This window comes from Anguilla anguilla, chromosome 10, assembly GCF_013347855.1.
Source record: "Anguilla anguilla isolate fAngAng1 chromosome 10, fAngAng1.pri, whole genome shotgun sequence".
NCBI lineage: Eukaryota > Metazoa > Chordata > Actinopteri > Anguilliformes > Anguillidae > Anguilla > Anguilla anguilla.
The window spans coordinates 38,797,238-38,822,100 of NC_049210.1; the positions used below are offsets into that span (position 1 = coordinate 38,797,238).

Genomic DNA, 24,863 nt, shown 5'->3' on the forward strand with positions numbered 1-24,863 from the left:
CTTCTACAGCACAATTCACAATTCAGAACGGAAATCAATACCATGAGCAGACTACTCATTTAGTTACTGTGAACTTCAGCATTTCTTGGCCTAGATATAGTCCAGAACAGACTTGATGGATTGTGTGACCACTGATGGCCTTTAAAATGGAACAAACTACACTGGCAATATGGATCATTTAAATTTTACGTTAGCATTTTAGGTATTTAGCTGTTGTCCAGAGCAACTTACACAATTTACATTTAATAAATATGTATATACTGCTTATGTTCACAATATATGAAACTTTGCATGCAATTCTGCAAAGGATTCTGCAATAGTGGCCTGGGAAAGCTTAAAACATTTTTATTTGCTCTGAAAACAATGACAGGGCAGCACATATTTCTTTCATAATAGAACAAGAAACTTGAATGAATTATGAATTACTATGAATCTGTAAAGGAACAAAGAGGGACATTTTAATTAATAAACATAATAAATAGGAGAGTTGACTAACCTGCAGTATTCAAAGCCGCCCACACCACGCAATAAACTGCCCAACTCCATCACGTTAAACAACCAATGTCTTTATTTGATCACATCGACAGTGGTCCAAGGCAGGTCTTATTTAGAAACAGACGGAAATGTACAACCAGCTTGTCTGGCATTTTATTGTATACACTGACTGTAATCAACAGTGCACTCAGTCAAACACAGAGATATGGCACAAAACATCATAAACCCACGACACACTGCAAGCACATAGTTAAGGCATGTGCAACACTGTACAGCTGTGGATTGACTGCTATGATACTTTGATCATAAACATATTTTGTCAGAAACGTTTTCGAACTTGGTTTGCTCTCCTCAAGTGTTTTAACCACCTAAAAACACGTGTGCTTATGTGTACTGTCAACATTCTAGCCCTCTGTCAGTGCATCCCTGCTTATATTTTCTGGTCCTACTGTATTCTACAACCTGAAGGGTGGCATAGCGGTAAGCTAGTCGAGCACAGGGTTTGGCTGAATTCCATTTCAATTCAATCAACTCAGGAAATGGGTAACTTAACCAGGACAAGCATATGAAAAATTTCAGCTCTGTGGATTTTGTTTCCCAGTGGACAACAATGGTTTTACATGTGTTGCTTATTCGACCAATGTCATTTTATCGCAATTTAAACCTACCTCCAAATTAATAATATGAAGACAAGCTAAAATAGCATCCATCCATCCATCCATTACGTAACCTGCCTATCCTGGTCAGGGTCACGGGGGATGACGGAGCCTATCCCAGCATGCATTGGGGGAGAGGCAGGAATACACCCCGGGCAGATCGCCAGTCTTAAAATGGCATACCTTTTTAAATAAATATTTAAATGTCACCACATTTGGTACCCCCATATTTGTTACCATTATATAATTAACTTAGAATGCATTTTTTATACAGACATAGCAACTGAATAAGGGAAGCAATCTATTGCTTTACTCCGCCAACATCTAAAGTGCTATGCTCAGCAAGTCACGTGTTCAAGTCGAGTCATCATTATCTTGAAAGAGTAACTCTTGACAAGCATATGGAGGTTATGAATCAGGTACTGTACTCAGTAGGCAAGTACACTTAAAAGAAAAGCCTTCGGGGTCAGTTGGGTTGAAGGCTGAAGACTGACTGACCCGTTAAGCCTAACGTAAGCTTTGAGTAAATTGTGCCCATCTTAGTAGCCCTAAAAAGTAAGCACTCAGTCAAAGCGTACGATGTCAGAACCTAATTTAATTATTTAGAGCAGGACCCTGATTTGTTCCTGGACTTATTGGGTGCTTTCAAGCTACTGGATTCATGCAGTCAATGGTGCCCTCTGCTATCAGAGAAGGCAGGCAAACAGTCCATTATCTGTTTAACCAAAGTGTGCTTACCTTACTGTACGTGTGCTAGCCATCACTTCTAGTGCAGGCTGAGATGCAGCAGGCTCTGGGAAACATAATGCAGTTAGCATGCTGGACGCTAATATACGTATGGGGTATGTCTACGCGTTCTGTTGCTGCGTGCAACACTGCATATCCTGCCAGTGGATCTGGGATAGAACGAAAGCATTCAGATGCAATTCATTCCAAATTCCATGCTAACCTGGACAGGGTGACTGCAATGAATCTCTGCTAACATGTGTAACCAAATAGAATCACGATAAAAGGAGGAGAAAATTGTACATAGTGATTTTAAATATATGTTCAATGCAACGTTGGACATTTTAATTTACAACTTAAAATTCAAAATGCAGTTCTAATATATTTTATCTATTATACACCATTATATATTACAAGCAAAAATGAAGCACATACTGTAGCTATTGACAAGACTGAAGAAGTCATTCCAGTCATAACTTTAGTGCAAACTTCATGTTGGACATTACACTTAAACAGGGCACGGTTCCTTGTTCTGTTATAGGACATCCCAGTATCTTTCAAAACAATACAAAATTGGCCTACATAAATGCTTAAAGCAGACAGGGTAAGGAAGGCATAAAGGTAAAGTCTATAAAGCACCCCAAATTACCCACAATCCAGTGGGATGAGATTGTTACGTTTTGGCAAAAACCCGCAAAATTAAAAGGCTTCTAACAGACAACCGCGTGTGAACGTAAAGGCGCAAACTTCCAGACCAGGAGAAACATGCAGTTTACATACGTTCAGAATAACACTCCTATTCTTTCAGACGGTGACGGACGAAGCGCATCGCTGTCAGGTTGAATAGCGGCCTTAGTTAAAAGAAAGCAAAAGCGTGAGCTAATGTACCGCAGCTTTGAACCACTGATCCTTTGGGAGCTTAAAGGTGCAGAGTCAGACTGAAGCTTGGAGCCCAAAGGAGCGGTGAGGTCATCGCCGGAGGGTCCGCACCGCGCGGCGGAGCACAGCGCTTCACAGTCGAATAGCCTGCGTCTGGGTCTGGGTTAGTAACTGACACCTGCTCACTGTCACTGTGACTGAGGGCCTCCCGTCCTCCAGGGGGCGCTGTCCTGCCAGGAGCGGGGCACTAGCGTATGATGTCCAAGTAGTGCAGGTCCGTGTACAGGGAGTTGACCAGCAGGGCCAGCAGACTGATGGCGTCCAGCAGGCAGTGCCCGGGGTAGCGGATGAACTGGCAGGCCTGGCCCAGGGTCTCCTGGAACTCAGCGTACTGCTTACTGCCGGGCATGCCTTCAAGAGCAGCCAGAGCCTGGGGAGAGACCGGGTTTGGACATTAAACCAAACCAGAATAAAGTACACTTACTATAAACCCCATTCATTTAAACCCAACAAGAGGAAAACATACATACTACAGACCCCATTCATTTAAACCCAACCTGAGGAAAGTACACTTACTACGGACCCCATTCATTTAAACCAAAACTGAGGAAAAGACACTTACTACAGACCACATTCATTTAAACCTAACCTGAAAAACACACTTACTGAGCTACTGACAGTCCCCTCAGTAAACACACTAAAGCATCATTTTCACATCCAAGTGCAGTCAGACACAGATGGAAAATCGGGAAGTCCCATATGATTGGTGTTACACATATAAGCACGAATGGTGTTAAAATTACAAGTGGTGTTACAAATATACCGTTGTGAGGCTTACTTGTTGAGCTTTGGGGGAGAGCTGCAGGTTGGTCCCTGGCTGGATGCGCAGTTGGTTCTCTGACGGAACCTGCACGAGCAGGAACGCGGACATGCAGCGGGACACGACCCGGAACCTGCGACGGACAGGAAGGAACGTCACCGTCGCCACGGCACCCAGAACACGCTGCCATGTTACGAAAAGAAGGCTAACTGTACCACAAAACCATCGTAGTCACTAACAAAACGGCCGAGGCATCAGTTAACGATCTGGTTCCAGTTCTGCAATAACCACGGAATACAAGTCAAATTATTCTCAACAGACACGTCCAGCACCCAAGTGAACCTGAATTACAAATAAAGTCACTGAGATTGATATAGCTACTTTGAAGAGAGTGCTTATAACTTATATTTGTTTTTAGCTTTGCCATAAACTATGAATAATAGCCTTAATATGTGTGTTGGTTGAAGTCTCATAGTCAGCTAGATTTACAAATACAATCACAAAGGAAATGTGGAAATGATTCAAACTGCAGGATGGGTAAAGGCCTCGATATAAATACAGTATCTTACTCTGCTTGAGTCCTGGCCCTTTGAGCGGACGGACGGCTCCGGCTCTTACCTGCTGGAGAGCGGGGACTTCCTGCCCAGGCCGATGGCCCCCAGGATGCCCGAGTTGAGCCTCTCCTCGCCCAGCTGGGCGAGGCGGCTCTGCAGGCCGAGCAGGGAGAGCAGCAGGGGCTCCAGGCCGCACGCGTCGCCCTGCTCCACCTGCACCGCCACCAGCTGCAGGGCCTTGTGCCACCACAGGAAGAGCTTGGCCTCGTCCGCCGGGGTGCTGGGGGGAGGGCGGGGGGGGGTGAAGGTTAACATCCACAACATCACAAAACCCTGATCCCTTTCATACAGGCAAACCGCACCTGCATTCAACCGCAGTGAAAAAGCCCCTCCCTGATGTGCGTTTTCTGGATGGGCGGTTGTAAGGTTTAATGGGAGGGGCACTGAACACAATGAACCCGTGGGTGCTTAGATCCCAAAAAGCAAGCAGAACTCTGCTGTTACCTTTATTTTTACACGGTAGTTTAACTTCCCAGTTAAATAAACCTTTATATAAACGAGGAGAGGAAAGTGTGTACTGAACTCCAAGTCACCCTACATAAGGGAATATGCTAAGTAAACATTTTCTCTCGTTTTAGTGCCGGTTTGTGATGCTGGTGAAATTAGAGTGTGGAAGGACTTGCTCTGTTAAATGGAGCATTTTTCATGACACTTGTGGGTAATATTTGGGGAGAATGGTACATGCTATTACCTTCCTGTGGCAAGTGTACTGCATTAGCATTTAGTGCTACATTAGCAGGCTTTTTAGGCTCCTGAAGGCTTGTGAGCCACAGCAGCACAAACATATGCTAATAAATGGCGGTAAAAGGGAAAAGTGAGTGTAGGGGTCATGTGAGGTCACCTGGGGAAGACCTGGTTGATCCAGGTGTTGAGCAGCACCAGGGTTTTCTTCTCGTTGGCCAGCGTCTGCTCCAGGTTGAGCTTCTGCAGGACGTAGACGTAGAGGGTGAGGAAGCTGCCCAGCTCCAGGCTCTCCCGGATGAAGTCGTCCGCCGTCAGCTCGGGCACCTGCAGGGACGCCAGGATGGGCCCCCAGCCAGAATACTGATCCACACAGCCCCCTGAGAGGGGAGCAAACAGACAGAGAGGTGAGAAGGGTACTGATCCACACAGCCTCCTTAAAGGAACAGCAAACAGAGAGAGAGGTGAGAAGAGTACTGAAAAAGTACCAAAAAGTTATATTAAAATAAAAAGGTTTTATACTGTCTCATATCAATATGTAGTAGTTATTGCTCAAGTATGGCCAGGGACACCCTACAGCACCTTCAAGGACCCCAGGGGTCTGCATACCCCTGTTGAAAACCCTGGCAGTAGGGTGACCACATTTTAAGCTGGCAATTGCACATCTGGCCAGGTGGCAAAGCAAGCTGGCAACATTTTGTTGATTATTCACTGTGATAATGTAACTAAATAGAAACATGCCCATAGCCCCCTTCCCCAGTAGCGTGACTCCGCCCGTCCCGTTACCGTCGCTGAAGTAGGCCTGGATGCAGGCCTCGGTGATGCGGGTCATGTGACGCACGGACGCCAGGCAGCGGCAGGCAGCGGTGAGCAGGGGCAGCGCCAGCGGGCCCCGGGCCCTCCGCCCCACCCAGCCGTGCAGCATGGCCCCCAGGCCCTCCGCCATGGACACGCCCGCGCTGTTCAGCACCGTCAGCAGCTCGGCGAACAGGCTGCAGGTGGCCATGTGTCTCTGCTGCAGGTCCGTCTCTGTGAGGGAGACACGGCGGTCACAGCGGCTTCCCTACACTCTGATTAAAGGACTGTTTTTAACCCTTTAAAAATGTGACTAGAATGTTCTGAACTGAACATTCTAATGATGATGTAACAATCACTAATGGTAATTGAAAGCAATGGAATTCTAGAACACAGAATTAGAATTTTGAAGAAATAAACATTCCAAAAAACCTACTCTTCAAAGGCTTAATGGTGATTTGAAGCTGCTACAGCTTTAACTGAACAATGACACACAGGTTTTCTTCTTGAGTGGTGATGACCAAGCAAAATGCATCATCCTGGCATCTCTACCATTTAATATAACAGGGTACTTTTAATAATGGTCTAATAGAGAGATGAGCAACTGTACTGGAACTTTCCAGGTATTTATTACATAACAATAGCAATCGCTAATGTTCAAAAATGGATGGGTCGTAGGCTGTAGGCCAGACTGATGGATACTGACTCACCTGGTGGGTTGAAGACCATGACGCATTCCAGAAGCTTCTCCATCTCACTTTCCAGGGAGGCGATGCTGATGTTCCCGTTCTGGTCCAGAGAGGTGAGGAACTGCACTGCCAGGTGGATGAAAGCTTGGCACTTCAGTGTCATGTCCTGATAGGAGGAAACACACTGACATCACAATGGGGAAGTATGACATCATATCTAATGCTAACGCTGCAGGTTAATCTCAACTGAGCTTTCCCAAGCACGCTAAACAAGGGCCAAAGACGGTTGAAAGATAAGGGTAACCTGAATGAGTTTGAATTCTAGCAGGTCATTCGGGATGCATTATGGGATGATATCACCCCCACAGCACCCCCTGCTCACCCTGTGGGGCGTGCCCTCGGGGGTGGGTCCGAAGCCGGCCGCCATCTTGAGGAGCTTCAGGATGAGCTGGGAGGAGGTGTCCCGGTTGAGGATGAGCGCGGGCGGATAGTGGGTGCTGACGTAGCCCATGACGTTCTGGTAGGCGGAAGAGTCCACAAAGTGCCAGGGCAGGGAGGTGGATTGGCCCAACAGACTCAGCAGGGGGGACTCCTGTAAGGGTCACCAACAAACTGAATTCACCAACACTGTTTAGGCATGTGTGAAATACAAGCTTTCATTTTGTCCCTCAATATTTTTACCTTTTTTCATTATAGCAAAACGGTATAACAAACTACTTGTTCTGATTACTTTTTAAATATTTGTCAATCATTTTTAATAAACAAAACCCTGAATATTACATGCACATATTTTAACATGAGAGACATCTGTGGTTGGGGACCACCATATGTTATATATCGTGAGGTCAAAGTATTTTGGCAAAACTTTATGGATACCACCTGTGGGAAACATAATGGATTTATTACACATCCTGAGTTTTCATATGTAATTTAAAACTTTTTAGCCAAGGGGGAAAACTCCAGTGTATACAGTATAAAATAATAACATTCTGTGTCAGTCAGTGCTTCATTCGGGAAGCAGAGAGGGTGTAAATGTGGGTCAGACAGAGGAACTCACGGGCTTGGTGAGCAGGTGGTCCTCTTTGGCCAGGAAGACCATCATGTAGAAGAGATAGATGACCATGTTCTGGGCCTGGGGACTGGGCTGGGGTCCCAGGGCACCGCTAAGAACGCTGACCCAGTTCACCTCGCACAGGAGGCCGCCCAGGAACAGGAAGCAGCTCTTTGGACTTCCTCTCTCCACCTGTATGCAGATGCAACAAACGGTCCACCCTTGGGTTCACCTTACACAGGCATTGATATCACCGTGCGTCATTTGTATGTGTTGGAACAGTAACAGTAATTAGGCTACTGGGCCCAATCAATGGTTACAGCCCGCTAAAAGCATGAACCTCAGTACCATATCTAATCTTCATTTGGTTTTAATGCTCCAATACAGGGCAAGTACTTTTGTGTCATCCCCCACTGAATTACTGAAAAACTACAGCATAAAGTGGGAGGAAGACTGGCTATTCATTTCAATAGCCCTTTTTAAACCTGCCTGTCCTTAATAACTTTGACCAACAGCTTGGGTTCTCGAGGAATACGACCTCTAGTTATCAGCCCTTTGATCACGGCCTCAGAAAATGCTAAATTAATTCATGGCAGATGGTCCCACGGCTTCAGCAGACATGGAAATGAAGGAACCTTCCGGAACGTCAGAGCACGTCAGCAGCAGCAGCAGATGGACGGGAGCACCAGACGGAGAGGGCAGAATCGGCAGGCCCCTCCCTCACCTTGAAGAAGTGGTTCATGAGGGTCTGGTCGGGGTGGAGGTCCCTCCAGGGCAGGCGGCCGTACTCCGTGTGGTAGGTGTAGAGGACGAACTCGGGCATTTTGGGGGCGGTGCAGGCGTCGCAGTAGTGCGTGAGGTGGAGCCACAGCGGACCCGCCTGACCGGGCAGCAGCCGGTCTACAGCAAGAGGGAGCGGACCCAAATTAAATATTTACGTTACTTCGTGAGCTACCCTGAATAAATGTCACCACACAAGCCCGGCCGCTGGTCTCACCTCTGAATTTCTCCTGTAAGGTGTGGGTGAACTGGGTGTACAGCGCCACCATGCTGGCTGCTGCAGAAGTGTCCGTCTCCAGCCAAGGGTAACAGCGAGGATGACTGGCAACAGAGGGAGCCATGTTTATGCATGCCATAAAAAAATACTAAAACAAATACAGATTATCTTGTTCCACTTTCTAGAGCACTATAGTTTCAGTACCTCACATCGTCTGTATCCAGGACCAGAATCCACGGCTTAAAAAGGCTGATGATCTTTGAGTGCAAATTTCGAAGAGCTGAAAGAGAAATGCTTTACTTTTCTTACTGTTACACAAGCCCAGCAGCCTTGCAAACTGTGTTTAGAGTTTCCACCCGCGTATGTAATGTTACTTTCCCCACAGAGTGAGGATGACCTCTTTACCTGTGACTGTCTTGTTGCTGCCCACTGCCTCCTTGGCACAGGCGTTGAGTTGCAGGTTTATGATGTAGTTGATGAGGTGTCCCCAGAACGTCTTCACCTCCTCTATGTAGGGGCCCCATTTGAAGTAGAGCCCGAAGCTTCGGAAGTCCACTTTGGAAAGGCGGAGCTTCAGGAAGAAATTGGACAGCCACTCGATTGTCTCGTCAACCTAGAGGAGAGATTTACAGGAAAGACAGTTTTTGCACTTTCTTTTGCATTGCCCCCAGTTAAGAGAGGCACAAGAGATAGCTTTATACTGTTTTAGACAGTGAGCAATAGAGCAATACAAATTTGACACACAGAAACAGCCTACTGAGGATGTTTTCGAAACAGACTTCTTTTTAGTCACACCTAAGCATGTATTTTTTTCGCAAACTTATGAACCGAAATAGAAAATGCTAAAAGGTATAAGGAGGGTTGAGTGGGGGTGCGCATGCTCTACCTACCTGCTGCGGGGAGAGGGAGATGGAGGTGGGGCCCTGAGAGTTCCCAGCAGGCTTTGCTCCTTTCTTCTTTGGCTGAGGGGAGCATCCCAGCACAGCGAGAGAGGCCCTCCAGCATTCAGGACTCAGTAGCTGCTCAGAGGAGCCTGTCAGCCAGGGAATCCCCAGTGTTACTGCACACCAATACACCTCACAAGCACTACTGATTACTCAACACCTCACCCACAAAAAGGATTTTAACTAAACATTAATCAAGACTAATCAAAATCAAAGCGATGAATATGTAAATGAACAATAGGCACTCTTAAAACATGCACTGCATATAGTATATTTCTGCAGGATGAACAGGCCCCAAACAGTCAAGTTGTAAGCTGGAGAGAGCCACAGGCATCTGTAAATAAACCTTGTATGCCAATCAAACTTAGTGCAACTCAAATTGTCAACTGCTGTAATTGCACTTAAATAAGGGAAGTTGACTCCATGCACTAGTGTACAGATGAAAAGGTTAGCGGTAATGTTGTCACGATAACAAAATTTTTGATAACAGGTTTAGTATCACAATACTCAATACCAAAACAATACCACACCCAAAAGGAAAATGCAGTAACTTAAATCTAGAAAGACAAGATCGCCAGTTCATACACAAAGTGGAATGCTTTTAGACAAGAACCGAAAATATGAAACAATACCCGTTTTCTCGTTACAGTACCGAAAAAATACTGAAGTTTTGGTACATCGCGCTACACTGTTAAACGGCGTGTGCGGATTGGCTCACTCTGCATGAGGAGACGCAGGAAGTCGCTGTAGTGGTCGGGGAACTGGTGCCGCAGCAGCTGGGTCCAGTGCTTGCAGAAGTGGTTGAAGGGCAGGAGCACTTCCTGCTCGGGCTCCAGCCCGCACGCGCTCAGTGCCAGGTGCACCAGCTCCATCAGCCGGCTGCGCTCCGAGAAGGGGGGCTGGGCCGACGACAGCCATTGGCTCAGGTCAAACTGGGGGGGAGGAGCAACACAGGAACTGTTACCTTTCACCCCTTTCACCACACCTTCCATTGCAGTACTACATCTCTATACTATAAATATTATATAATATACTTTATATTTTCATTGAGGTTGAAGGTAACCAAATCCCCTGAACTAAATGTGTAATACTACAAAAATATTATAATAGAATAGAATAGAGTAGAATAGAATAGAATAGAATAGAACAGAACAGAACATATGCATACATGATATTTGAGATATGATGAGAATAGGGCATTAAGCCCATAAGAACTCATCATTTGCTTACAACAGAAGAGAATATTTCCTATTGATCTCCAGTGGGGAAACTCAGCACAGAATAAAATGGATGCCTCTAATCTGAGTGGAACTGCTGTGTGTAATGTTTGTGGGCAGCGGTGAGCGGCCTGGGGACCTTGGTGAGCAGCATGAAGATGACGTCGCCGCTGTCGGCGTGCAGGGCCTTCACCACCTCCTCGTAGAGGGCCACCAGCTCGCCCGCGGACGCGTTGGGCGTGAAGTAGGGCGAGAGCAGGGTGCACAGGCGCCGGGTCTGCAGGATGGTGCTCAGCACGCGCCCGCACTCCGACTGAGTGCCCTGGATGAACACCTGGAGACGGGCGGAGGACGCAGCGCGACGGACGCGGGTCAGGGGAGGAGCTTGCCGTGTTTTAACGCATTTCGCGTGGGGGGGGGGGGTGGCGGGGGGATGTCCTACGTACCTGGCCCAGGATCTCGATGCAGGAGGAGAAGAACTGGCGGGTGGGGGGGTGCCGCTGGATGTCCTCGCACACGAAGGACACCACTTGGTAGAAGGCCGCGATGCCCACCTTCTGAGTGGCGGGGGACGGCTGCATCTTGAAAGCGTTCACAAGGGCCCTGCGAAGGTCAACACCCGAGTCAGTATTCCGCCAGATGCGTTCATGCATCATTCACTACCAAGAAAGGAGACAAAGACTTCGCTTTGAAGGCTTATTGAAGATTATTTTCATATGGCTGACTGCTAGCACTCAGGAATCCGGCAAACATTTACACAACAAAAAGATCACCAAGTAAAGGTTACTGTCATCTGCAACTACTGCGGTTGCCAGGCAACCAGCTCCAAGCACACTCTTAGTAAGCATCTCCAGCTCTTACGCTACGATCACTGAGTCTCGGGGTTTTTCTAAAACCCGGAAACCACACGAGGAGCCAGTGACAGCAGGGGGTTGTTACGTGGAGGTTGTGGGGGGGGGGGGGGGGGGGGGGCACACTGACGTGATGAAGTTCTCCACGTGAACGGCCGCCTCGGCCAGGCTCTGGAGGGGGGGCTTCATGGCGTCCGCCTGGAGCTGCTTGATGTCGCTCTTCAGGGACTGGATCTGGTTCTGGACCGGCTCCAGCTTGTGCATCCCCTCAAACTGCGCCAGAAGGGGAGGGAAAGCAAGCACGGTCAATCAAACGGCCAGGAACACACCCCAGATAAAGCAATTACTAAGCTACTAAGGCAATTATGTAAAGAGATGTAAAATCCAGATGCAGAAAGTAAAAGTTCTCTCCAGTATTTTGTTCCAATCACTTGAATTTGCTAATTAGCACTATTCTTCAGCCAGGAGGTAGAACTAATTAGTTAATTCAGCTGGATGAGTTCATGGGTGGAAGAAACACATGGCAGGACATTTACATTCTGACCCATGGACTTTCCACTTCCACTTTTACCTAACATAAGCTAGATGTGAACTTGTCCAGATGCGTCCTGAATGTGTTGCTACATAGCTACGATCTGTTCATGTAAAGAACCGGCCAATCGGGAGCCCCCCCTGACCGTGACAGTGATGAGGGCGGGGCCCTGGCAGGGCCGTCCCCCGCTGCCTCGGCACTCCAGCTGCATGGACAGCTGCTCCTCACGGTTACAGTAGAGCTGGGGCAGCATCTCCAGCAGCTCGCTGTCCAGCGCCACCTGCTGGGTCTCCCGCAGAGCTGCAAGCCTGAACAAACACATCAGTCATATTCATACCCTATTACAACAGAGGGGGGCAATTATTATTGAGCCTAATTACTCATTACTCATTTTTAACTTCAGCATGTCCAGATAAGCAATGATATACCTGCTGCTCTGTTTAATTTCTATTTAATTAAGTTACATTTAATTTAATTACATTTAATTTAATTTAATGATGTATCTATAAATTTTAAACTGCTCTTAGACTGTAAGCATACAATTAAAAGGCAAGCATACTGAAATGGGGGCTTGGTGCTGATGGCACTGTGGGTCTCAGATGTGAAGTACGCTGAGTATATGACACCGAATCAGAACTCTGAGTATATGTGAACAGATCAGGACTCTTAGTACATGTGAACAAATCAGAACTCCAAGTATATGTGAACGAACCAGAACTCTTGAGTACGTGTGAATGGATCAGGACTCTTGAGTATGTGTGAATGGATCAGGACTCTTGAGTATGTGTAAACAGATGCTGCTCTCTCACTTGGCTTGGTGCTGCAGCTTGCTCAGGTCCTCCTTTATCAGCTTGGCGGAGGAGGCCTTGTCAGACAGGCACTCGGGTGAGATGTCCGGCACGGGCGCTCTCATGGGCACCAGCGCCATGGGCGGCTGCGGGACGTCCTGCTTCTTCAGGTTGGTCAGGATGCGCTCCCTCGCTGAGCACAGGGACAGATACGTCAGGTAACACCCCGTTAGGTAACCTGACTATCCTCAGTCCCAAACACTCCAGTTAATATGACTGCAAGTATGCGGTGATCCTGACATGACTTACAGATAGATGCACTCTATCTTGATTAACCCTGTTGATTTAGGTTTTCTTAGAATGTTTTTTCAAAATTCAAAGCCAGTGTTCTAGAACCCAATTGTTTTCAATCACCAGGTCCAGTAGTGACTGCTACAATAGCATTAGAATGTTCAGTTAAGAACATTCTAATCACATATTAGTGATCTCACACCTTAAAGGGTTAATGTCAATCTACTTAATGGTTCAGCTTTCAAATATTCAATGATTCCATTCACTCTTCGCAAAACAGAGTCCCCTTATAGTGCAGTGAAAGAAGAGGACTATCCCTGAATACATGCTTATAGTTCATCAGGGTACTGGTGTCCAGTCACCAAGAAAACATCATTCAAACCCCACACAGCCCTCCAAAGAATTCAACAGCACTCACATCCCTGCTTAGGCCCTACGCCACACACCCTGGGTGAACCTACCAGCCTGAGGGTTGATGAAGTCGGTGAAGATGGAGTTATTGCTGCTCTGCAGGAATAAAGGCTCCGCCCTCACTCTCGCCCACAGGTTAAGCACCTCCCCCAGCTCGTGCTGCACACGCTCAATGTCCATGTACTCCATCCACACTTCCTGTAACAGACACCATGGGAACTGTAGTTTCACCTCAGTGACAAGGTGGTAATGGAGACCGCTCGGGCGGTTTGATAAAAGGATTATGGGAATCATACCTGCTGGTTTTGCATGATTTTGGCCAGCTTGTGTGCATCATACTGCTTCGGCAATGAGGGTAAATACACTTCCTGTTTCAGAAAGTTTTCATCTTCTAACCAAACCGCAAATACACCAAAGAGCCTTAAAACAAACAAAAAAAAGTAAGGTTTCAGTTCAGGAGAGAATCTGGCAGCACAGAGGTTAGATATCTCTGTTTTTTGGTAGCTGTCAAATTCTAAGGATTTTTGAATGAGCCCTGTCGATGTCACTTCGCTTTGCTGTACTTGTGCTTCTTCACCTCCGCCATAGAAGTAGCTAGCTAGCCACAAAGGCTCTGCTGATACCTGATCCCACCCCACGGGCTCTGTAGTCACACTAACCCATCCCCACACAGAAAACAGTGTCATGCCCAGAAACATCCCAAACACATCTTAGAAGATGTGCACAAAAATAGAGACTGCCAGTGCATCATAGATATGACAGTGCATGCTTATTTTACTACATTTTCAAGGTACAAATCCTGCATAGTATGCCTTTAAACAGGAAGCAAAATGCTCTCAAACAGTACACTCGCGTAATGCAGGATCCACAATAATGGACTGATTAAGTAGAGTAATCTACCTCTAGACATTTAAATCAGTCAGTCCATTAAAGGCCAAAGAATAGAAATAGTAATGCCGTGTACTTTAGCTCCTGAGCGGTCTTACCTGACCAGCTCGGTGTGTAGCTCAGGGGAGGTCAGGTACTGAGCGATGGGGGTCCCGGGTGTGCTGTCCCCCTCGCCGGACCCCTCCCCTGCGGACCGGGGCACCTTCAGGGCCTTGCTGGCCGCGTGGTGGAAATCGGACACCTCCACCAGCCTCTGCCGGAGGTCTTTGAGCAGCGATGCGTGGGCGGGGCTGTGGAAGTAGCGCTTCCCAATGCAACCTTTCGCCTCGAACCTGAGCGGGAGAACATTTCCCAAACACAAACGTGACCGGCTCCATTTCTAAAATGGCTTCCTGACGGCGTACATCACATTTGGCACACAATAAGACTGAGGGCCAGTTACGTCAGATGTGGTCCAGCCGTGCATGTGAATTTATGTACCTGCCTCACAGTGACCTCTCCGAAATATCAACAGCACAAGACAATCACACTGCTCATAAATGATTGTAATAGGGCACAGGTCCTGGAGGGTCTACTGGTTTTTTGTTCTCGGCACAAGTGGTTCAATGATTGGCTAAGGAATCCACACACCTTGTTCTCAAGAACTTAATTGGCAGCTGATTGCAGGAAAAACACAAAAAGCTGCAGACACTGTGGCCCCCTTGGGATTCAGTTTCACACCCCTCTTATAGAGAATGCGTATGAGCCAGACTTCCTGTTAAATATCCAAACTTTGTAAGTGATGTGATCCATGCCAGTGTAAGACAGACACGTACCCAAATTCGGGTCCGGGCTGCCGGAGGTAGAGCTGGAGGAACTTCTGCCAGACCAGGGGGAGGAGGGGGTGGTCGGCGGGCGTGGCCAGGGCCTGCTGAGCCCAGCGGTAGACCATCATCCTTTGCAGGGACGGCACCACGTGCAGCTTTAGCCGCACCTGGGCTTTCTGTCAACAGACACAGACTCTCAGCAGAGCTGCAGACACGGGACAATTATCACAATGTCTTTCTTTCGACACTGTGACAGAAATGCCATACGACCCTCTGGGGATGTATGATTTTTCACAAACTCACAAAATACTGCTGCCTAGAAAAACTTAGAAATTGGAGATTTCAAAAGCTAGTAATATGCATAGTACTGCAAAACAACTGTAGAAAGGTCATGTTGTTTTAATCTGTAATAAGGGTAATGAACTCATGCATTTTGCTGTTCACATATATTAAACACATTAAAATGGTTAAAGTAATTAATTTAATGTAGAGGACGGATCCAGAGGGTGCAGCTAGGGCCCAAAAGGTGGGGCTAGGGCACTGAGGGCGGAGCTAGGGCACGGAGGGTGGAGCTAGGGCACAGTGGGTGGACCTAAGGCCCAGTGGGTGGGGTTGGGCTGTACCTTGAGGGCCTGGTCTGGCGGGAGGGTGGGGTTGCTGAGGAGCTCATGCTCCACGCAGCGGCGAAGCTGGGAATCCTCCTCAAAGATGGACTCCATGTTCAGCACCAGCCAGGCGAACCACACCTGGGGAGGGCGGGGGCGAGGGGTGGGACAGGTGTAGCCCATGCGGAAACAGCACTCTGTCCACAAGGAGCTGAGCTCTTATCTGGCCTAACTACGCAAAGCTGAGCTCTTATCTGGCCTGACTGCACAGAGTTAAGCTCTTATCTGGCCTGACTGCGCAGAGTTAAGCTCTTATCTGGCCTGACTGCGCAGACCTGAGCTCTTACCTGGCCTGACTGCGCAGAGCTGAGCTCTTATCTGGCCTGACTGCGCAGAGTTAAGCTCTTATCTGCCCTGACTGCGCAGAGCTGAGCTCTTATCTGGCCTGACTGCACACAGCTGTGTCTCTCACCTCGCCAGCCAGTGCGTTCCCTTCGATGAAAGAGGGCGTGATGTTCCCGGCAACAATCCACCCCACGAGGGACGAGAGCAGCCCCCGGTCTCCATGGTAACCTAAGGCATTCTTCAAAACGGAGAGGGTTGCAGAAAGAACAGTCAGTACCCGTTTTAAATACGGAACACTCTGGAAACACCACTGACAGCAACATGACTGGACAGCCTCCTCAATCACAATTTTCTTTCTTCAATTCACAACTTCACATTTTGTTCCTTTGATTTCGGTTTAATTTCAGCTCTCTCGTGTTTCTGCCTTTCTCGCAGGGGCTCCGCAGACGTTCACCTTGTGCTGCTGGTACAGAAGTTTCTGGAGACACTCCTCTTGCTGGTGCAGGAAGGCGGCTCGACAGAGGTGGTCCAGGAGGTGCAGGACGGTCCTGTCGCGGTGCCAGAGGCTCTGCCCGGTCAAAACCTGCATCCAGAACTCCAGCACGGCCACCGCCCCGACCCGCCCCGCCCTGGAGCTCTCCAGCACGTGGGTCTGGAGGAGGCAGAAGAGAGCATACGAGCCGTCTTTTACCCGACAGGTGCATTTGAGGGAGCCACAGCCGCCACTGCCACAGTCAGGACTTCACTGGCTGGGTGGGAAGCTCTGAGAGCTAGCGCTATAGCCCAGGGGTTTTTAACCTGTTCTGATCCAGGGACATCCACCCAGGCTCAAATGCATCCACAGGACCCCAATATAAGTTAAAAAGGGTCATATTTTTGAAATACTTCCAAATCTATACACAGTATAATCATTGCATGTGAAGTCTGGCTCGGGACCCCCTACAGTAAGGACCCCCTGTTGAAAATCCAGGCATAGACTGTGTGAATGCCATTCTGTTCTGCTTATTCTGATGTTTCAAAGTCAGTTTATAAAGACTTAGGGAAGGCATCTACATACCTATTATACTGCAAAGATTATGGAGCCTTTATGTAGCTGTGGGTAAGATTAACAGACAATGCACTAACTGGGGCTTCAGAGAGAAGTCAAAATATTCATCATCTGTGTTCACACAAAACAATCTCTTTTTTTTAAAGCTCAGACGTAACCGACAGGGCAGCCGAACTGTGGGAGGCCCGTCGCAAGCAGGGACGATGTCACGTGATGACGTCACGCGCCCCCACCTGTATGACGCTGTCGAGGAGCTTGACGTTCTCTCCGTGGGAGGTTCCGATGAGGTGCTGCGCCACCTTGTGGGTGACCTGCTGGGTCACACCCTGGGGGGTCCCGCTGTCCAGCTGCAGAAACAGCTGGATGCAGCCCAGGAACCTGAGTGACAGGGGCAGAACACACACACACACACACACACACACACAAATCAGACACCCGCCTTGGATCCCTCACAAAAACGTTTACACAGCGTGCAGTCTTCCAAAAAAAAAAACAAAACGACGAATGTCTAGAAAGAGGATATCATAAGCAAAGGGTTTTATAATTAGTACAGCATGCCATTTTGTCATCCTTGTTTGGGATAATACTATTACTAATCATAAGTCACCTTGGGTGGTTACACAAGTCATTATACGAGTGCACCTCATGAACCCTGTAAAGACTCTCTGGAGATCACTTTAAAAAACACACTTTCTCAAACGTACAACAAAAAAAATCTATTATATATCTATTTCATATTTGTCTCATAGACCAGGCCTTGATATAATTAATGATTACAAACAGTCAGGCATTTCTATATTAAGCACAGTGGAGATGGGAAAAAGGGTCTTTGGGACAGCCGGAGTTCTAAAGAGGGTCTTAACTGTTCGTTCTTGAGCAGGTAGAACTGGCAGGAGTAGACCAGGGGCAGGAGGTTGTCCAGCACGTGGACTGCCGCTCTGAGGTATCGAGACTGAACCAGGGTCTTTAGCAGTCCCACCCCCTCACTGCAGAACTTCTCCAAACTGAGGAAGCACAGAACACACACTTGGATAAATGCTTCTGATTGGTTGACAGCCATGCATTAGATCTGTGTATAGGGATGGTAATCTGGGTACTCCAGGTACTTAGAAATCCCAAAATAAAAGGAAACATAACCATAGCAACTGTTTACAGCTCATTCACAATACCAATAGCTAAGTTTAAATATGCAGCTAAAAATAGTTTTTGTCCAGCGGATCACAAAACAGATTACAGTGTTATTTTTTTTAATTGACCGGACAGAAGATACCCGTCCTTAGGTGAAACAGTGCGAGGCGTCTCGGATATCTCTGCAGACCTGTGTCCGATGGTAGTCATGGTGATGGCCAGGAAGCAGCCAATGGGGATCCCGGCCCTCACCGCCTTGAGGACGGGGTGCATGGTGGGCGTGTCCGTCACCTCCGGGACCAGCGTGCTGGTGGAGGGCAGGGGGGACCAGGCGTCCCGGGGACGGCGCTCGTTGGCATGGAGCTTCAGGCGCAGCACCAGGTCCCAGGCCCATTGGTTGAAGGAGGCCTCAGGGGTGTGGCCCAGGCGGACCACGTTGGCCAGGTAAGACACCTGTACACAGAGAGGGCGGAGTCAAAACTTGTCAGTCTAACAGCTGCTTATTTAAAACACTCTCTTTCAGTAACAGGCAAAGCTTCAGATCCCTACGGCTATGCTTACACCGCAGGTCTTGATGATTAGGCCTATATTATATTTTTTTGACCGCCTGTTTACATCTACTTTTAAAAGAATTAGAGGCTATATGCTCACCTGCTTGATGCTCTCCGATATGATTCCCCCATAGGGTTTGTCTGTAAGGTATTTCTGATAGGCCTCCACCACCAGCAAGGCAACCTCAGAGTGCAATGCAGGGTCCAGGGCCAAACAGCCACTCTGAAGAGCAGAGAGTGCACAACATGATTAAAGGTAAAGTGAAGTACAGTGTACATTATAGCTAATTAACTGAATATACAGTAGGAACTCCATATATGGTAATAGTGGAGGACAGCCCACTCTGAGGCCCTCACTGCAATATAAACATCACTGAAAATACTGTTCTATGATAAAGTGAATGATAGACATGTCAAAGGTATATGATGTAATACCGTGTGCTAGTCAGAAACTGTTATATACACACACATATACACATACACACAATTTTGGATTTATGTGGACTAAATAAAAATATAAATGCTTCTACAGTATATAAGTCATAATGAATGACAGCAAAGCCTTCAGTAATAGCACAGATGGATGGATGGACTGATTAACTGATTGTTTGGTTGACTGACTAATTGACTGGTTGGCTGATTGATGGACATATTGAGGGATTGATTGGGTGATTGATTGATTGACAGGCAGACAGGCAGCTCCAGTTTTGGCTCACCGGGCTGAAGCCCCAGTTGAGGCCCTCCAGGACAATGCAGGCCAGCTTGTTCTCCACAGCGGGGAGGCCGAAGTCCAGCAGCCAGCCCCGGATCACCCCCACCTCGCTGGGGGCCGGGCTCCACAGGTACAGCGGCAGCTCTTTGAACAGGTACAGAGACACCTGGCAACAGCACGGGTGGGCGGGGTCAGCAGAGAACGATCCTCATAGGTTCATTCGGATCAGTAGTGGCCAACCCTGTTCCTGGAGATCTACCATCCTAAAGGCTTTGATTTGAACCATAATTTGACACAGCTGACTTTACTAATTAGCAGCTCAACATGATATTTAGCTATTGAATGAGGTGTGCTTTGTTTTGGGTTGGAGTGAAAACCTACATGATGGTAGATCTCCAAAAACAGGGCTGGCTCCCACTGATATAGATTTTCATTGACCAATAATAGAACACAGTACAGTCAAGATTCCATCAGTGACCAATGGAATCAATGGATGTTTATGGTTTGGTGAACATTTCAGGAAGGTTGAGGCGGACGCACCATGCCCACTTTATCGATAGTCTCGCGCAGTCGCTCCAGCAACACCGAAATAATGTGGGGGTGGGCCGTCGCTATGGCAGCTAGCAGCTCCCGCCCCACCTTGGAGAAGGTCTCCCTGGTGGCCACGCTGACATAGGACACCTAGGCAACGACAGGGAGAGACGGATCCGCAGAGTTTTCACAACGACTCGGAACACCGGGAAGTTTCAGCCGTATTTTCTTTGAGAATTGACCCAGAACCACAAACACAGGACCAGCTGGCCAATGGCAGGTCCCCAGGGTAACATTCTAAACAGGCCTGGGCTGTTCTGGTACTACTGGACTGGACTCATTTGTAGTACTAATACCTAATAATAGCATACAGCTAATCCTGAAGAACAGGAGATTCACCTTGTCCACAGTTAAAATATGCAAAGCTATCTCATTACGAAACCCTAGAGCATGCAGGCTGCAGTTTGATGGACAAAGTAAGCCCGGCTTTAAAACTGAAAACGAGGGAGATGCCTTTCAAATGTCTTTTCTACGTGTAAACCGTACTGTGTGTTTTGGCACGTGTAAATTTGAGCGTTTAAATAAAGCACCGAAACACTCGATACCTCGTATATCTGCAGCACGATGGTCCTGACGAACTCGGGGTCGGCATCGGTGCGTTTGGGCTGGGCCATGTGGGCGAAGGCCGTCAGCAGGCAGATCCCGTCGGAGCTGTTTATTTCAGAAAGCCAGTGCTCAAACTTCTCCTGGTGCTCCGGCTCTGATTGGACAAAATCCATTTACACCACTGTCACATGACTACTGAAGTGGTCCAATGTGCAATAGTTTGTAGCTGTAATCACATTTCTGTCATAACTAATACCACTACTAGAGTTCAGGTCTACAAACCATGAATGTTCCTGTTATAATACATTACTTAAGATGATGTTAGTCACTGATTAACTTGACCAGGGAAGAGTCAGATATTGCTGAAAATGGTGATATCAAAATGCTGAAATAATGGTATGTATGTGTACTCTCACTGTTACAACAAATTTAATCTTCTATATTGAAGCATTTGCGGTGAAAACGTTGACCTGTTTGCATAAAACAGAAAAAAGAAGAACAAAAAAAAAAAACGAAGCTGATTAACAGCTGTCTACTTAGTTGAGCTTCTTGCTCTCTTGTGTTACCATACTATAACTGCCTTTGGTCTGTGAGTGACTGAGTGAGTCAGTGAAGGACATGATCATTTCTATGGCTAATTCCTCTTGTCCAGGGTCATCGGACTACATTTCAAGAGGGCCACGGTTTCTACAGGTTTTTGCAAGAGGGACATTTTTGTGTTTAAGTCACAGGCAGAGCTTTGTTTCTGAGGCCAACTGGCTTCTGAGTGAAAGGAACCCTTAAAAACAGCAACCCCCCACTTGAATTTGACACCCCTGCATTACTCACAGCCGAAAATGTGTTATTGCACAATTCTAAGAATCTGTGCAAGACGGGACCCTAACTAAAGCAAAGCCAAAATGAGTTGGTGGTCTGATTTTCAATCTCCTACATGGGCATGTCAAACAGATGAACCTTAGTAAGAATAATATCCCTTTTTATATGATTACACAACCTGAACCTAGCCCCGCTAAGAGGAACCTTCTGGAAGTGCGTGCTTTATTTGAACGGGCGTTCCTTGAGTCCCTTACACACCGTTATTACCCCCCAGAGACCCCTGTAGTCTCAGTGCTCAGGGGGGTCCAAACTCACCCCTCAGTCTCTGAACGCAGGACACTGCTCAGGGGGGGGGCAGACTTACTCCTCAGACTCTGAACGCAGATCTCTGCGCTCAGGGGAGGCCAGACTCACCCCTTAGTCGCTGAACACAGGTTGCGGTGCTCAGGCCAGTGCTGAGCCTGTCCAAGCCCTCGGTCTCCGCGCACTGCATGATGTAGAAGATCTTCCACAGCATGGAGCTGGAGAGAGTCCCGTACGGCATCTCTGACATGAAGAGCCAGATCCCCAGCCTGCCGGGTCAAAGCAACACCCGGAGTCAACACCGCTAACGCGCTACACCCCTTTGGGGGCTTATGGGTAAGGACATTTCCTAGAGTCCTTGGGTTCGTTCCAATCGCTTATTTTCACTCCTTGGACAAAATAAGCGAATGGAGCAACCTCCATTTAGTCACAGTGCAATGTCGGTTCATATCCCCCAGTGTTCTAAACCCATGAAAAATGAACACCCTCCCCACATAATGTTCATAACCAACATTTTTCCTTCCCGTGACTTCATGCTAATCATCCAGCCCCCAGTTCATACCCCACACCTTCGTCCCTCTCACCTTTTGGCCTCCAGCACGTGCAGTACAGCCCTGAGGAAGAGGTGGTCAAACTCCACCTGCAGCTTCTCCATGGAGAAAGACTGCTCCTGAACCGTGGTCCTGGACACCCCGGTCAGGCTAACGTACTGGGCCCAGTGGTCACTCACATAACACAGGGTCATCCTACCGGAGGAGACTGCAGGGTTAGCACTAGCATGGAACACCATTAACAGATCTCACAAAAGAAGCTTGAAAGCACATTGCGTAGTTTTATGATTAAATATACCTTAGAAAGAGTATTTGGTCGGATGAATTACAATTTATAAATTGGCTGTAAGGTCTTCTGACTTGGATTGTGTTTAGAATGTTTCAACCATTTCCACACAAAAATATGCATTTCAAGCTGTAAATTAAATTTGTTTTTCATCCCCCTTTCCCCCAAAGCCCAGCAGTGATTTCATTTTAAGAGTCAACCTCAGAACAGCAGGCCCCTTGTGTGCAATCACAAGACAGACAAACCTTATCATGTGACCTATTCGCTTGACAAACTGCCTGTAGCGGGCCCTGTTGTACGTCTGCAGGCCCACAGCTAACAGCTCCACCAGCGATGAGGCGAAAGCAAAGATCTTCATCATCTTCTGGCTGGTGGTGGCCTGGGGTTGGTAGTTACCTGGCCAACAGAGACAAGGGAAAGAACCTGTTTTTGTTCCATAAATAGGTGCCACCATTTATAATTCTTCCACTAAGAGAGATCATTGTTTAGCATATGCTACACAGAAAAAGCTGCAGCAGCTTTACGTGATATTTTTCATGTGCTGTTTGGCAAAATGTGTCAGCTGAGTACATATTGCACAAACAATAGTGTGGCTGAGTCATGATTATCTACTTCCTCAACCAGAAAGTGTTCACCACCCTGAAGGTAATCTTAGGCTCTGCTTGGTATATCTAAACTGTCAAAGTCACTATTTTAAGTCGTTGAACAAAAAAAGGTCTGGCAATAAAACTTTAGGTGTCAGTGATGTAAGGACAGAGTGCTTACTGTAAAATACAAAAAGCCAGACATTCTGAATACAGTCCCAGAAATTATTTGATTATACCCTTGGAGGTCATCCCTAACAGGTGTTTAAAGAGCTCGTCGAAGGGGAACTGGGAGAAGAGAACGATGAGGTCATCTTCCGACAGAAGCAGCCAGCTTGTCTCTGGGTCTTCATCCTGATGTTGAAAGATAAAGGTTCATTCAGATCTGATGGTGAGAGCCTGTCAATATTTCCAAGTGATTTCTATAATTCCAAAAACAATGCTAATCCTTTGCACATCGATTGAAGTTCATGGTACATTTCAATAAATAATATGCAGCTCCAGGTAACTATTTTTACCTTCAAAAATATTATATGCACAAGTATACAGTATATGATATATATCAACTGAAAGGTAATAATAGGGAATGACCTCATGGCCTGGCAATAGTAATTCCAGTGAAGTCATAAGTATAGCAAAACATTTCAACCTTCTACCTGTTTCAGCAGGTTAAATAATGTAATAGAAGTCCTTCAGTTTTTGACATTATACCAGTTCTCCACATATTAAATATTTATTTGAATAGATACTGCAATCCCTCTGATGACTACAGTCAAAAGATTATATCTCCGGTACTTTAAAATGCCTGTCAGTAAACAGGTTCTGGAAGGTAGCAAACAGCTTCTGGAAGGTTGACAGCAGGTCCCCCATATTCTCACCTCCTCCCCGCCTTCGTCCACCAGCGTCCAGTTCCCCGACCCGGGTCCGGACTGGCCCGCGGAGCTGCTCTTGGTCTCACAGGGCTTCATGTGGCACAGGAAGTCAGCGCGGTTCCTTGGGCCAAAAATATCAGGAATGAAACGCACAAACACACACAGGATCACACATACACACACAGGATCGCACAAACACGCCCTTCAGAACCTTCTGTGATGTTCCTCACCTTACTGCAGACATCAGTATGGCCAGAGCTTGCATGAAGTGATACACTCCAGAGGGGTTATCCAAGACTTTTATCTAGGAAACAACATCCACACTTCAATTACAAATGAGTGTGATATTTTACACCCCATCCATAAATGTTTCCAAGCCTTCCAGTAGGAAGCCAGAGCCAATTTATAACGCATTTTGTTCTCCTTATTAGTGATCGCAGGATTGCTGACTGACCATGATTGACTGGTACATACTGTTGTATCTTGCTAAGCTTATATTTCAGTATTCAGTATTTCAGTCATCCGAACAGCAGTAAGAGTGATGGATAATAGCGTTTTGAAGGTAAGACTGAACATGCCACACCTGCAGGAAAGGTGCAGCCCACCTCCCCACCCCTGCTGGGCAGTGCAGGAGGTGGCTGAGGAGGTACAGGTGATCCCCAGGTGAGCCCACCTTGTGCAGGACAGAAACCTGGAAGCCCACAGCATCACATTCAATACGAGTCAAACAAACCCATTCTAGATCTCCATTATAAGTGCAAATAAAGAGTCGGGGCCTTGTTTACCATAGTCAA

The 24,863-nt window shown here is 47.2% G+C and overlaps 1 protein-coding gene across 1 annotated transcript in view; it reads right to left on the minus strand.

The window, feature by feature from the left end:
* Positions 1–545: 545 nt before the first annotated feature.
* The window catches only part of epg5 (ectopic P-granules autophagy protein 5 homolog (C. elegans)), a 29,029-nt gene continuing 4,711 nt past the window's right edge, over positions 546–24,863 (minus strand). The window contains exons 6-45 of the mRNA XM_035378654.1: positions 24,653–24,760; positions 24,300–24,373; positions 24,076–24,190; positions 23,437–23,551; positions 22,859–23,009; positions 22,361–22,522; positions 21,888–22,045; positions 20,657–20,811; positions 20,061–20,201; positions 19,525–19,686; positions 18,909–19,031; positions 18,448–18,710; positions 17,993–18,133; positions 17,363–17,507; positions 16,536–16,733; positions 16,209–16,319; positions 15,755–15,877; positions 15,141–15,307; positions 14,424–14,657; positions 13,734–13,857; positions 13,488–13,635; positions 12,757–12,928; positions 12,093–12,255; positions 11,546–11,688; positions 11,011–11,167; positions 10,704–10,898; positions 10,066–10,279; positions 9,294–9,436; positions 8,809–9,016; positions 8,608–8,683; positions 8,404–8,507; positions 8,131–8,306; positions 7,413–7,598; positions 6,738–6,947; positions 6,377–6,521; positions 5,658–5,900; positions 5,032–5,251; positions 4,195–4,410; positions 3,595–3,709; positions 546–3,186 (exon numbers count right to left, since the gene is read on the minus strand). Of these exons, the coding sequence (XP_035234545.1) occupies positions 3,004–3,186; positions 3,595–3,709; positions 4,195–4,410; positions 5,032–5,251; positions 5,658–5,900; positions 6,377–6,521; positions 6,738–6,947; positions 7,413–7,598; positions 8,131–8,306; positions 8,404–8,507; positions 8,608–8,683; positions 8,809–9,016; positions 9,294–9,436; positions 10,066–10,279; positions 10,704–10,898; positions 11,011–11,167; positions 11,546–11,688; positions 12,093–12,255; positions 12,757–12,928; positions 13,488–13,635; positions 13,734–13,857; positions 14,424–14,657; positions 15,141–15,307; positions 15,755–15,877; positions 16,209–16,319; positions 16,536–16,733; positions 17,363–17,507; positions 17,993–18,133; positions 18,448–18,710; positions 18,909–19,031; positions 19,525–19,686; positions 20,061–20,201; positions 20,657–20,811; positions 21,888–22,045; positions 22,361–22,522; positions 22,859–23,009; positions 23,437–23,551; positions 24,076–24,190; positions 24,300–24,373; positions 24,653–24,760 (6,387 nt within the window). The 3' untranslated portion in view covers positions 546–3,003. The remainder of the gene's footprint in view (positions 3,187–3,594; positions 3,710–4,194; positions 4,411–5,031; positions 5,252–5,657; positions 5,901–6,376; positions 6,522–6,737; positions 6,948–7,412; positions 7,599–8,130; positions 8,307–8,403; positions 8,508–8,607; positions 8,684–8,808; positions 9,017–9,293; positions 9,437–10,065; positions 10,280–10,703; positions 10,899–11,010; positions 11,168–11,545; positions 11,689–12,092; positions 12,256–12,756; positions 12,929–13,487; positions 13,636–13,733; positions 13,858–14,423; positions 14,658–15,140; positions 15,308–15,754; positions 15,878–16,208; positions 16,320–16,535; positions 16,734–17,362; positions 17,508–17,992; positions 18,134–18,447; positions 18,711–18,908; positions 19,032–19,524; positions 19,687–20,060; positions 20,202–20,656; positions 20,812–21,887; positions 22,046–22,360; positions 22,523–22,858; positions 23,010–23,436; positions 23,552–24,075; positions 24,191–24,299; positions 24,374–24,652; positions 24,761–24,863) is intronic.